The sequence below is a fragment of the Panicum virgatum genome, chromosome 9K (assembly GCF_016808335.1).
Source record: "Panicum virgatum strain AP13 chromosome 9K, P.virgatum_v5, whole genome shotgun sequence".
Classification (NCBI taxonomy): domain Eukaryota; kingdom Viridiplantae; phylum Streptophyta; class Magnoliopsida; order Poales; family Poaceae; genus Panicum; species Panicum virgatum.
Genome location: NC_053144.1, coordinates 56,423,568 through 56,437,103, shown reverse-complemented (window position 1 = coordinate 56,437,103; position 13,536 = coordinate 56,423,568). Strand labels below are relative to the sequence as shown.

Genomic DNA, 13,536 nt, shown 5'->3' with positions numbered 1-13,536 from the left:
CAACTGAGATAGAAGGAAGCCGCATTTTTCCCCCTTGGGTGATCATACAGCACAACTGCTTATCTGTTAAACACTTGCAATTATAGGTTGCAGAAATCATCGGATCAGTTAGATGGCAAGTTTGCCGCAACAACTACATGGTCGGGGTACAATGGTTTGCAACAATACCCAAATCGATGCTGCAAGTTGGGGACTGCATCGAAGAATTCTTACTACTTACTAGCTGGGTATTCCCAACAGGGAGGTTATAACTTGAACAAACCCTACTGCCAGGACAGTTGACTACTACTATTAACATGATCAGAAGTTGGCCGAGTTAGTCCGCCGGAGCTGTTTCTTCACCTCCTTTGGCGGCACATGCTGCACTACCGGTTCCGGTGCCTGCAGCAAACACAAAGCAGCTACTGCATCAGTGCCCTAAACTGTAAAGATTTCGCTGGACGTTGGGCATATCATACACATCTGAAACATCTAAAGTATGAGAAGAAATCCAGATCTCAAAGGGCAAATGTCTATATGAGTTCGTCGTTCTCGGAGAAGTCAAAAATGAATACAGTTATTCAGTGCGTCAAAGCATGCAATTTCGATACTGCTGCTGCTGCATGCCTATAAAGAACTTGTTCCTTGTACCAACTTGGAAGAGAGTGTCTCAAGTTTCTATGAAGCGTTGCCACAAAAAGCGAAGGAATCAGCTGCGGAAAAGGGTAGCACACTATTTCCAAACCCCACCTATCGCTGAGTGCTATACCATTATACCAACATATAAGTTTATATGTTCATGAATGTTTCTTTGGTTTGGTGCTCTTGCCATTTTTCTAGACAATGGTGTCAGGGTCTCACACTCCCAAAGTGCAGAGTAGGACACAGATCTCACCTTTCGGAGAGCTTGTCACTTGCAGAGTAATACATACTGTCTTCAGATTGCATGACACGGGGCATTGAAAGGAGCACGAAGACTACTACAAAACCAGCAAAGAAAAATAGAAAACGCAGCTCGAGATGGATGTGAAGATTTACATCATGGATACTAGTAAAATTTTCACATCGAGCTGAATCAAATGGGCAAAAACTATTACTTGCTGACGGGGAGTACAAGCCAATGCTGACTGCAAGGTATGGAGGGAAGTTGAACTATAGACAATGCTGTCGACTTTTCCAAAGGCTTTGTTTAAGCTATCGTAAGAACAAGGTTTAAGACTAAAGTATCCTATCTTTAGTAAGTGTAGTGACGGCTGTCCAACGAGCACATTAGGCACTGGCTGTTGCATGATAGAACTATTTTACAACAGTAAGAAGGGATAGGAGTGGTTGATCGTCCACGATGCCCTTGGCAGTGATGCCAGTCCAATGAGCACACACGACACACTAGTTGCGTCAGAAAATACGCGAGTGGCCCAAAGGTGGACAGGAATGGCTGGTTGATCATCCAACAATGCCATTTGCAGATAGCTATGCAACCCCAGCATTTTTGTCTATGATTCACTTTCGGTTTAACAAAAGGGACGGCTTCTTTAATTGCAAAAATGAGATTAGCAAAGCACAGGGCGGATTTTTTTTCGTACAAGAAGATCTGAAGGTGCACAGAAAAAGACTGGGACGGTGGGCTGGAACCTCAGCTGATTGGACAGAAATTTGTGGCCCATCCATCAATCAGCACTCCTTGCAGCAGCGGGGAGCCAATCGCGAATGGACAGCGGAAAAACGGGCAGTACCTGGCTCGTGGCAACTAAAAAGACCCCTACCGCCCTACGCCCCGGATCAAAAGGGCAGCGTGTGACACGAAGCAATTAAACGGCCAAAGATTGGGCCCACCCGATACCTCGCTCGTCACTAGCGTAACCACACTGTGTGTGTGGCTGTTTTGGGTTTTGGCCATCACTTGGCTTCATCTTCGCTGTATCCAGTCAATAATATTTCTCTCACACATAAAATCAGCACCAGCCAGTCAGCAGTACTTTTCTCTTAAAAAAATCAATACCAACCACCAGTACCAACCAGCCGAACACAATGCTCCATACCGAGCAAGGGGAAAAAAAGGTTTTCTTGTCGTGTATTACAGGTTTCTTAGCAGCCTTAAGCCGTCATTTCTTAGGGTAACAACAAAGGGGAAGCTCAAGGTGGCCTACATGCTGATGCCGCGTTGGGCGTGGTTTCATTTGATGAACTTCAGTCGAGTGTGAAAACTAGTAAATGATTAGCAGGGCCATCGTTAACTTTTTTTACACGATTCGCTATTGGCCACACCGAGGTTCTATCACAATCGCCATTGTGCACTAGATGGTGTCCGCCCCAGGTATTAAGTCAACTCGTCCACTTGGAGTGCTACTAGTTATTCCTATGTAAAGCGAGTACTTCAAGTTGTAGATTGTGACTACAAAACTAAACTAGGAAAGCTGGATTCATCGAGCCAAACTATGCAGATTCAATGTGGGCAGCAATTAGCATGGTCTGATTTGTTGGGAGCATTATACCTTGTGGCCACGCAGCCGCTCGTTCTCCTCCTCCAGCTGCGAGATCTTGATCTCCAGGTCCTTGGTGTACGCCTGCGTTTCATTTCATCGAATCCGGATGCAGACACCACAAATTTCAAACGAATCAGCTCTGCTCTGTGCCGCGCGTGCGTTCGAATTCAGTCTGGCAAGCGCCAGGACCAGGACGGAGGCAAGAGCACGCACCTGCTTCCGCGCGCGCGACCTCGCCGCCGACTCCCGGTTCTTGATCATCCGCTTCTTGCGCCGCTCGTTCGACCTCTCCGCCACGCCGCGCTCGGGGACGGCCCGCTTCCCGCCGGCCGCCGTCGCGGCACCGCCCTCGTGCCCGTCGTAGTACAGCGCGTCCAGCGCCGGCGGCCCGGCGCCCACGCCGGGCGGCCGCGGCACGGGGCGCCCGACGGCCGGGTGGTGGTGCTGGCCCAGCTGCGGCGTCGGGGCCGGCTGGTACAGCTGGTGCGCCCAGCCGCGCCCCCCGGCGCCGGCGGCCCTGGACAGGAAGTCCTCCAGCGTCATCTGGGCCCGCGGGCAGGCCGCGGCGCCCTGGATGTCGCGCCACACCTCGTCCACCGTCTTCCGCCCCGCGCGGAGGAGGTCGTCCAGGTTGACGCCGTGCGGCTGGGCGTCCGCGTCGCCGAACGCGAGGCTGCAAGCCGAGCCCTGCCGCGACGCGGCCCCGCCGCCGCCGCCGCCGCTGCCGTGGGACGACATTGCCTTGGCTCCCATTCACCAGCTTGCCTACCTACTCCGGCGCGCGATCATCACCATGCACACCTGCAGAAAATGCGCGCGCGCGATCAGCAGTTCAGCACCACAAAGGCCGCGCTCCTCAATCCTCATCGCGGAACACAGGTGGCACTGACTGACTGACTGACAGGAGGAACCTCTGACGACGGCGCATGGCAAGAACGGGAGAATCTTGCGGCGGCGACGAGGAGGGGAGAGCGGCGCGCATACACACGACGGATCGCAGAGGCCCGCCAGTAGAAGCGTGCGGCGGGTGTGGGAGCGGCTGCTGCTCTGGGCTCTGGCTGGCTAGCTGGCTGCAGCTAGTTGTTTTGCTTGCTCCTTTCCCTAGTTGGGGAGGCAGGTGGAAGGAGCAGAGGGGAGGCAAGAATTTAGGATTCCACAAAGGGGGAGGTGGGCTTGGGCCAATGAGGTCAGACAGGCGATGCCTGGGAAGAAGAATCCAAAAAGAGTGAGGTGTGAGGTGAGAACTGAGAGGGGGAGCGAGAGGAGCGAGCGAGAGACGGAGAGGGGGGAGTAGACCTGGCCAAACGTGGGGTCGGGTCAAGGTCGGGTCACGGGTCGCATAGGATGGTTTGCGCCCGACCCGTACCTATCACCGGGTCGGATCGGGTTGGCCCGTGCACCCTGCGCGGACGTGTCGGGTCGGGTTTTTTTCGGGTTGGGTCGGGTTTTTTGGCATTTGGGTCGGGGTTTTCGGGTTGGGTCGGGTTTTGGGTCAAAAATCACGGCCCGTGCCTGGCCCGTTGATTGTTGCGGGTCAAAAAATACGGCCCGCGCCCACCCGCCACGTAGCTCGGGTCGGGTCGGGTCGGGTTTTTTTTCGGACGGGTTGGGTCGGGTTGTTCGGGTCAGGTGACCCATGCCCAGGTCTAAGGGGGAGGCAGGAGGAGGGAGGTGAGTGAAAAAAAGCCTTTTTCAGCGGGGCGAGGCCAAGGTGCGTGGTGCAGGGTGGGTGCAGCAGACTGCGGAACAGAGACCGGTCACCGTGCGGGGCCCACGCGACCAGTCCCTTCCGTCGTACGGGCACGAATCTTGTAGCGAGTCAGGTGGAAGACAGATGCTTCAGGCATGATTCATGAACAACGGTTTAGGTTTTTTTTTTCCCAACGTCATGCACAGTTCATAGAACAACGGCTATCCCTATTCTTCTTAAAGTTTTGGACTAGAAGATGCGGATGCAGTTCTTGCTTTCGAAGTTCAATCTTTGGAGTCAAATGTTGTGTTTCAAACGGTCCAACTTGTGTTTGGTTGGAGAGGTAAGTACAATAGAATGGCTCTATTTGGTTTTAAAGATGGATGAATCCATCCTAGTTTTAAAGGATTGGACAATTACGTCCCAATTTAGAGCCTCAGCCTCATGATCATCTTTTAGGTTGGATGTCGGTCTTCTGCGTACAATTCTTTAGGATCATCTTATCCAACATCTAGATAGCGGAATATTTTTTCCATTTACATCACTTCTCATCTAAAATATAGGAATTTATTAAAAAAAATTAAATATAGGAAGAAGATGATCTATCCTACCTATCGCGCCCCTAATAAAATTTTAGTTGTCCTAAACACGAATTACAAAGACAAGTGAGCTTGCGAAAGGGCCTAGGGGTTACGGGAGCTTCAGTAGTACCTTAATAGAATTTAACAGTGTTGTGCTTTTAGTGGTAGACGATGTTCACGTCGACAGTGAGACATCTGTGGTGACTTTGTCAATTTTGAAAATTTGCCGGCTTAGACTTTCAAGATGCTCATACGAGTTTGCGTACGTATATTTATAGGGGTGAGTGTGCCTGTGTGTGATTGTCTAAGTTGTACTGTATAATTAAAAAAGAACACAAGTCATCTTGAAACTCGGAAAAGGAGGTGCGCCCAAAGGTTTGCACTGCCATAGTATGCTCTCTTCTGCCCCCAAGACAATAATGCGCAATACTGGGTGCATTTATCTATTGCTGTTTTTTTCTCTAGAAAAAAGCAGCACAAACGATCGGACTATCCAGATAATTTAAGCATATTTAGGAATTAGGAGTTGCTATTTTTTCACAAGCTAGCAGCTCTATGGGCAGCCGGTATGGATCCCTTGGTTCCTTTTACCAGTTTTAGGCATCTTTAGTGGCCTCGCTGCAACGTTTTTGGCAAATGATGCAGAGCGAGAGCATCCCTCATTCCCTAATATTTCAGTCACCAGAATCGCATTCTCGAAAGGCCTATTTCCGTCCACCACCAACATATAGGGGTGGTAAAGGGCCCAACATTTTGAACTAGAAAATCTAAGGATCGGGCCCTAAAAAGGCCGGGTTCTAAACATATGTATTTTTGAACTAAAAATTTTAAGGGTTTTATTGGGCTGTGAAGAGGCCATTAGGGCCATGGCCCATTACCACCCCTACCAACATATAGAGCTAGGAGGGTTAAAATATTGGCAGTTTTCTTTATTCCGACAACATGACTTTGTTTCATTTTTTTAGTTAAATGATTACCGGTACGCTCAAGAATAGTCAATCGTGGTGTTAATCGTAGAAGTCACTAACCACTCGATCCAGTGGAGGATGCGCATTTGAAAAAAAGTGATAGGTGTCCATGTGAGGGTGAGATGTGCTGTAAGGGCTCTACAATACTTTGACCGATGGTATAAGAAAACGAGAGATCTTCTATTTGCCATCGGAATAAGATGTCCTCCTTTTATTTGGCATTTAAAATTTTGAAACTTCTGTTAAGTATAAGTGAATTGTGTACCTCTTCTCATAAGTTTAAGCTTTTGGATTCAATTAGTTGGTGCATGCAACTCAATATGATATCAAAACCAAAGGTCACATGTTTGAATCCTGACGGACGTGATTAAATAAAATAATTGCAGCGGACTCCTACACGTTTGAGGTCTGAGGGAGCCTGCAAGTTAGGAGAGTGTTGAAGTATAAGTGAACTGACCACTTTTTCTCATCAAGTTAAGCTTTTGAGTTGGATTGATTGGTGCATGCAACTCAATAGATTTTTATCAGGCGTGAAGTTTATCCTTTGTCTCTGCTTTCGTCATAGGCGCGAAAGAAAAAAATTAAATTAAAGATGAAGCCATGTTTGACATTAGGCATAACCTTCAGATTGCACATCTATCTTTTTTTAGAAAATAAAATATTTTTATTTTGTAAAACATAGTATAGACGTAGAAGCTCCTGTATTACTTAGGCTGTGTTTATTTCGCGAAAAATTTGGATTTTGATAATATAGCATATTTCGTTGTTATTTGACAATTAATGTCCAATTATGAACTAATTAGATTTCAAAGATTCATCTCGTATGAAACAGTTATACTATAATTAGTTATTTTTTAAACTATATTTAATGTTCCATGCATATGTTCGAATATCTGATATGACAGGTAGGTACTGTAGGAAATTTTTTGGGAACTAAATAAGATGTTATTCTTGTGACGTTCTGCTATGAAAAATTCGAAGAGATTGGCCCGGCGGATTTGACCATTGGAGAGCAGCAGCAAGTAACTATCGACACGATATCAGATCATATTCTTCTGTTCGGTCTATTGACAATGACAATTCGCAAGAAGGCCCAGCCTGTTAGCCCAACAAAAAGATTGGAGCCTCTTTTTCTTTTTTATATTTAAAAAAAATAAAAATTTCAAAAATATATGTCCGTTTTGAAAAATTTCAAAAATAACCCCCGGTCGCCCGCCCCAGGGGCGACAGGGGTCCTGTCGCCCAAGCGACGGGCGATAGGACCTTAATGTAATTTTTTTTGAATTTGCAAAGAGATCCCTGGCCGGGGGTGTGTGGAGGGAGGGGGTCCTGTCGCCCCCCCAATGGGCGACAGGGGGTCTCCCACCCTATATAAGCCCTAGCCTCCATTCCCTTTTCATCTGAGCCCAAAAATTGCACCAAAAATTAAGAAAAAAAGAGAGGGGTGATGAGAAGAAAAGCGGCGAAGCTCTGCCGAATTGCGGACTTATGATCTACCGGTAACTTCCGTATGAATCCATTGATATTGTATAACAATTTAATTTAATTAGCGTATTAGCTGAATTAGATTTGGTACTTTAGAACACTCGTTTAGTATTAAAATTTCAGTACTATTACAGACTTGTTTTTAAATTAATTATGAATTAGAATAGAATTATGACAGTTCCTTATTGATATTGCAGCATAAGGCAATGGCTGCCTCTAATTGTGAAGGATTTTCATGGACCGAAGAAAAATCTAGTATAATACTTGATATCATGACCCATCTTGTTATCAGTAAGAAGTTGGATCCGTTAGCGGATGGTACGATAGAGATGGTGTTGTCCAAAGTAGTAGAGTTTAAAGATTTCACATTATTTCGAGGTATTACAACGCAAGATGTAAAGGGACATCTGCTAGAACATCGGAAGATATACATGAGAGTATGTGAATTAGCGAATCATCTTAATATCATTGGATTCTTACAAAGTTATTGTGAGATATGGATGCGGCCAGAGGTGTATGAGATGCACATTAAGGTAATTCTCATTCAGTTCTAATCCCGTCCGTCATTTGGAATCCATATTTATGAAACAGTAACATGGTTGTTTAATTATATGCTAGGATTACTCCGAGGACACGGAGTTGATTAACAAATCGATACCAAATTTCCGTAAATGGGTATGTATCTTCGGTGGACTTATGCCGCAAACTAGACGAAGGAGGTGGACAAGATCTTCGGGTGATAGTACTTGGCCTGCGCAAGAACAGATGACCGGAGGTTCTTCGAGTCATGCTGCAGCACCTCAAGCACCTCAAGCACCAACTTGTGTTAACTGGGATGACGACATGGATGACTTCATGCCCCCCAAACCATGGCCTCCAACACATGATGTTCCTCCCCGTCTACATGAACCTAGAACCAGAAAAGAGACAAAGGGAAAGACAAGAGGTTTGTCAAGTCATGTTGCACCACCTGCAGCACAAACTTATGTTAACTGGGATGACGACATGGATGACTTCATGCCCCCCAAACCATGGCCTCCAACACATGATGTTCCTCCCCCTGTACATGAACGTAGATCCAGAAAAGAGAGAAAGGAAAAGACAAGAGGTTCGTCGAGCCATACTACACCACCTGCAGCACCACCATCTGTCAACTGGGATGACGACCTAGATGATTTCATGCCATGATCTATAACATATGATGTTCATCAGTTTAAGATGTATTCGCATTTAGTATTGTTAATGTTGTATTATGCTTGTATGTATATCTCGTACCTAACTTGCATTCACTGGACATGTACATAATGTCGAGTTTGAATCGTACTTAGTCGTAATGGAGCATCGAAGCATAAACGTACCATCTATCGTATGTAATGAAAAATACGAGAGCGATCAGAGGGGAACGTTGAAGTGTACAAATAAGCGGTCCACAACTATCTCATTACAAATAAACCTCAGAGATACAAACATCGGATATATCTAACCACCCCTAGGGCGTCGGACCCTCTTAGCCCACTGCTGGGCACGGACATGGCCCTCGGAGTAGGTGTGACGATCCGAAGACCTCACCTGTTGCTCAGGACGCAAAGAGGGCTGCGGTGGCTGCTGCTGAGAGATCCCAAGTGGTGCTCCTCCTAGCTGTGAATACCCCAAGACATCGGGGTCACTGTACGCGCCAGGTGACTCTGGAGTCAAGCTGTCGAGTTCGTCTAAGGTGACGCCCTCGTTATCTGGAACAAATGTACTCGAAACAAACCCTGTGTAACATATATACGTAAACCAACATATGTTGCGTGGTAAATTAGTGAGAGTATTGAGAGTGTGTTTTGTACCAGGTCGAAAGGAGGAAGAAGGTCCGGCGCCCGCATCGGGGTAGAATCCTACGCATAAAATGTGGATGTTAGTGTACGCTCGTGTCTTTCGTCATGACATGCAGGAACCAAAATACGAAACATAAACTAACCTGGTGTGGCTGCGGGTGAGTGTCAACATAAACCAGACGAGCCCGAGTCCGGGGTAAGTACCAGGTGAGGTAAGCCTTAAAGGAGCTGTCTGTGTGTGGTCCTGTTGGATGGACCAAGTGCTCGTCTGCCTGTTCCCATTGGTCCACCCACGGCTGCATCTTGGCGAGCAAATCATCAGAGCACGACAGCCACTCCTTGACAACCTACAAAAGTGGATCACGAAGAATCATTAGATTCGACACGAATGTATGAGCCAAGTTCATTCATAATTACCTGTGGTCCTCGCAACTGACACGCTCTAACGCGGTGGGCACCGGAAACTCCTGGCGCTGCCTAAACTGTCTCCTGACTCTCCAGGGGCAATATGCCTCAACCGCGATGTCGTAAACCAGGACGGCTGTAGTAAGCCACAGGCTCGCATTCGCGGAGCAGTGCGAAGACAGGCCTGCTGGTGCACGGGTAGCCACAGCCTCTAGGCTGTAAGACTCCCAGACAACGTCGACGGGCGTCAGCATGTCGAGCTCCGAAACAAACTCAGGATATGCACGTCTAATCTGCGCATGCGCCCAGGACCTCTGCAGTCAGAATAAGTAAAATTAAAAGTGCGCTAATGCATCGTGTAACAATGAATAACAAAATTAGATTTGTTGCGAACATACCTGATGCCAGATCCAGAGAGTTCCGATAGTGGGCCTGTCGTCCTCCTCGTCGCCGTACATGGCCTCGTGGTAAGGCTCGCGGTTAACGATGGGCCGACCAACGGCTAGCCTCTCGTACGACCAAAGTTTTAGTAGTAGTGGGCACCCCGCTAGGATAGCATTCCCATGTGTCTTCCTGCAGCCGTCGCAGAGTCTACGGTAAATGGCTGCAAGTACCGCCTCACCCCAGCTGTAGGGCGGTACGTCCTCGTCCCCATCCGCAATCTCCCGTGCATACGGAAGGAGAATCCTATCGACCGAGTTGCCATGAGTGTTGTTGAACATGATGTAACCAAACAACCAAAACAGGTACGCCTCCAGCGATCTGGTCACACTGTACTCGTCGGCATCCACATGCAACAGGGTAGACTGCATAAACAATTAAGATTAATGGTTTCAATTGACAATGCAATATGTGAATTGTAACAATTAAACTTAAATATGCAATGAATACGTACTGTAAACTGTAGGAACCAGGTCTTCGAAGAACCTGCTGCTCGCGGGTGCGGGTTGATCGGACCTGCTTCTTCCACGCGGTCAACCAGGGCAAAACGGGCCTCTAGGTCATCCTTCCGCGAGGCCGCCACCACACGCGGACCTACAGCCTCCCCGACGATAGGGAGGCCGATGAGGTAGGCCACGTCTTGCAGCGTAGGAGTCATCTCCCCACACGGGAGGTGGAACGTGTGTGTCTCCGGCCTCCATCTGTCAACGAGTGCCGTCAGGAGGGATTGGTCGAGCTGAATTGTCCCACCCTCGACAAAACGGCCCAGAGTCAGTAGACCGGACTCACGTAACCTGCAATAAACAAAATTGTCGAAACAAAGGAATACCGACGAATACATAAGTGATAAACAATAATATTTCATTACATGATTGCCAAAATCATGCTCCTTCCACTCTTTTGGCAATGAGTACTGCTCGTCATCAGATGAGCCCTCATATTCTTCCATCTCCATTGCGGTTTGGTCTTCTGCCTCCATCTCGTCCACAATGCTATGTATCCTCTCTCCCTCATCAGCAAGGCCCTATGGTCCGATGTTTTGGTTCTCTTTCTCTTTTGACTCATCTTGCTCAACATAGTTAGTCTCTCTTCGAATACTCGGAGTTGCTTGATCTGCACCATGTTGGATTTCATTTTGTGTCTTCTCCCGGGTTTGAACAAGAATGGCCAGAGGCCACCCACGCTCTAGAGCTGCTTGCATGTACTTCTGCCAGTCATCAGTGCTGTGTATCATCATCATTTCCCATAAATCACTTTCTACCTCCCAATTAACAAGAGACTGGACGGTCATCACATGTGTCTCCGAATCAACACGGAACCCACGCTGCAGCCACTTATATATGGAACCAAAACTCCTCTTCAGAGGTTTATCTATGGCTAGATGTGCACTTAAAGGCAGAAAGGTTTACTACATTTGGCCCATACAAAACATTGTAGTCACCAAATAATACTTGAAACTGTATCTTGCTCGACATATCTGTATATCACAGAATAATTATCGAGTTATACTCTTTACTTCACTACCTTATTCAATAATCCGTAAAAACTAAGTATGGATTTCAATTACAATATATAAGTATTCATAACTACGTGATGACACTCAAATTCTATACTACATATGCGAAATTCTATTCTAAATCGTAATTAATTTATAAACACGTCTCTAATAGTACTGCAATTGTAATAATAAACGCGTAGTACTAATTTTCTAAACTAATTTACTACTACGTAACTAAAGTATCATTAAACTCCTACTTAAATGGTTCTACTATAGCACTAATTAAATTAAATTACTCTACAATACCAATGGAAAAATACATAAGTTAAATGTACTTACCTGCAGATAACAAGTGCGCAATCCGGCAGGACTTCGCCGTTTCCCTTCTCCTTACCCCTCTCTTTTTTTTCTGGATTTTTGGTGGAATTTTTGGGCTCAAATGAGGAGAGAATTGGGGTCAAGGGCTTATATAGGGGGCAGAACCGGTCGCCTGAGGGGGGGACAGGGCCCCCTGTCGCCTGTGGGTGGGGCCCCCTAGTCGCCCGAGAGGGGCAGGCCCCCCTTGCACCCACGCGTCCCCGGCCAGGGACCTATTTGCAAATTAGAAAAAAATACAATCAGGTCCTGTCGCCCCTTGGGCGGGCGACCGGGGTATATTTTTGAAATTTTTCGAAATGGACATATATTTTTGAATTTTTGATTTTTTTAAATATAAAAAAGAAAAAATCGCAAGATTGGATGGTGGCACATGGAGTCAGGAGCCGTACAGTATATGTATTCACCATGAGCGTTATTGCAACCTGATCTTGGCACACGATTTTCTTTTTTTCTTTCTTTCTTTTTTAAGAGAAGCTTGACACCCTTTACATTGCAGCCAAAGGTACACTAATGTCTGATTAGCAGGTAGTTAATTCCCTTCATGTGTAATTTTTCTAAAAAAAGTTATTTTCTGTTTAACTGTATTTATTTGTAACATCATTTTCATCATTTTATTAGTAGCGAATGCAGTCTTAGGACATGCACAATGGTTAGACGGCTGTTGTCTGTAAGTGTCTAGAATAACACACATATGACAGCGTAGACAACATGTAAATTGATGTGACTGTGTGGTTGTCTGCAAGCTATTTAATACATGCCTGGGCACATAAAAGCGGCGATCAAACATGTGAAAGGATCTTTGTCTATTATCTTGTGGCATATATGGAAGAAACACTTGTGGATAGAATACATGATAGAAACCTTACCATTCTATCAGGATCGGCATGAATTCATGGTTGAGTCAGTGATGGATGATTGTCCATACTTGACGACATTAAGGTTGGGCTGCCGGAGAAGTTCATGCCACTATTGTACCTTGAGGCAGCCGGAAGAAGAAATCTCCTGTTGATCTTAAGGCGGCGGCAAAGCTTTGCACAGGAGTGGATCCAGGGACAACAGTACAACGAGGCTTGAGGCGGCGCTAAAGCTTCGCCAAGGGGTCGATCTTGGGCCAGCAGGGAGGATCCTCCTCCAACCGCTGTTACGCCACCGGCGCATCCTTCCTCCACCGTCACATCATTCCTCCCCGCACCACCATCTTCGCAGCCTTCTTGCCCCGCGCCGCCATCACCGTCGAAGTCCCGAGCTTCATAGCCCGTGCCCGCGCAGTTATGTCCTTCCGTTCGCCCCGCCACGGTAGCAGCTAGGAGCTCACGAGCCCAAGCTGTGGATTCCTTCTGCGACGCCATTGCTCACCCTGATTCTGTCGCAGTTGGAGATGGGAGCTCGTGGGTGGGGATTTGACGATGGGGGCGGAATTGATCGAGAGGGGAAATGAGTGCGCACAACCGTGTTTTGCTGCCAAAATCGCACACGCTTAGGCAAAAATCATGGCCGGGAGCACAGGATCGATTCTGCATCGTCGGATCGCTACCGCCCCGTACCACGGCCGACGAGCCGTCTATACATGCTTGGAGCACGAGCCCGTGCCGTCGTCTTGCGAGACGACGACATCGGCCGGTTCAGCGTTTATTGTTCTTTGATAATTGGAATAAACCGCACATAGACGAGGTATTAATTACCATTGTATATTATTTTTCTCTCTTCCTCCTCTACATTTATTTTCTCCCTCTTTTTCTTTGCCTCCTCCAACGGAGTTTCCATGTTGCACGGGCAGGAGGCCCCCCGCCCCATGCTAGTCCACCCCG

At 47.1% G+C, this 13,536-nt stretch overlaps 1 protein-coding gene across 3 annotated transcripts; it reads right to left on the bottom strand.

Annotated features, from left to right (window-relative positions):
* Window positions 1-7: 7 nt before the first annotated feature.
* On the bottom strand, window positions 8-3,995 carry LOC120652537 (ABSCISIC ACID-INSENSITIVE 5-like protein 2). Of its 3 annotated transcripts, none has more exons than XM_039930391.1 (4): window positions 3,365-3,995; window positions 2,676-3,263; window positions 2,472-2,543; window positions 8-381 (listed from the first exon to the last, which is right to left on the bottom strand). In XM_039930391.1, exons 2-4 carry the CDS (start codon window positions 3,213-3,215, stop codon window positions 301-303), a joined length of 693 nt encoding a protein of 230 aa, XP_039786325.1. In that variant the 5' UTR covers window positions 3,216-3,263; window positions 3,365-3,995; the 3' UTR covers window positions 8-300. The 3 variants fall into 3 exon arrangements, with proteins under 3 accessions (XP_039786325.1, XP_039786324.1, XP_039786323.1); XM_039930390.1 differs by having other exon boundaries at window positions 3,374-3,995; XM_039930389.1 differs by having other exon boundaries at window positions 2,676-3,995.
* Window positions 3,996-13,536: the final 9,541 nt, after the last annotated feature.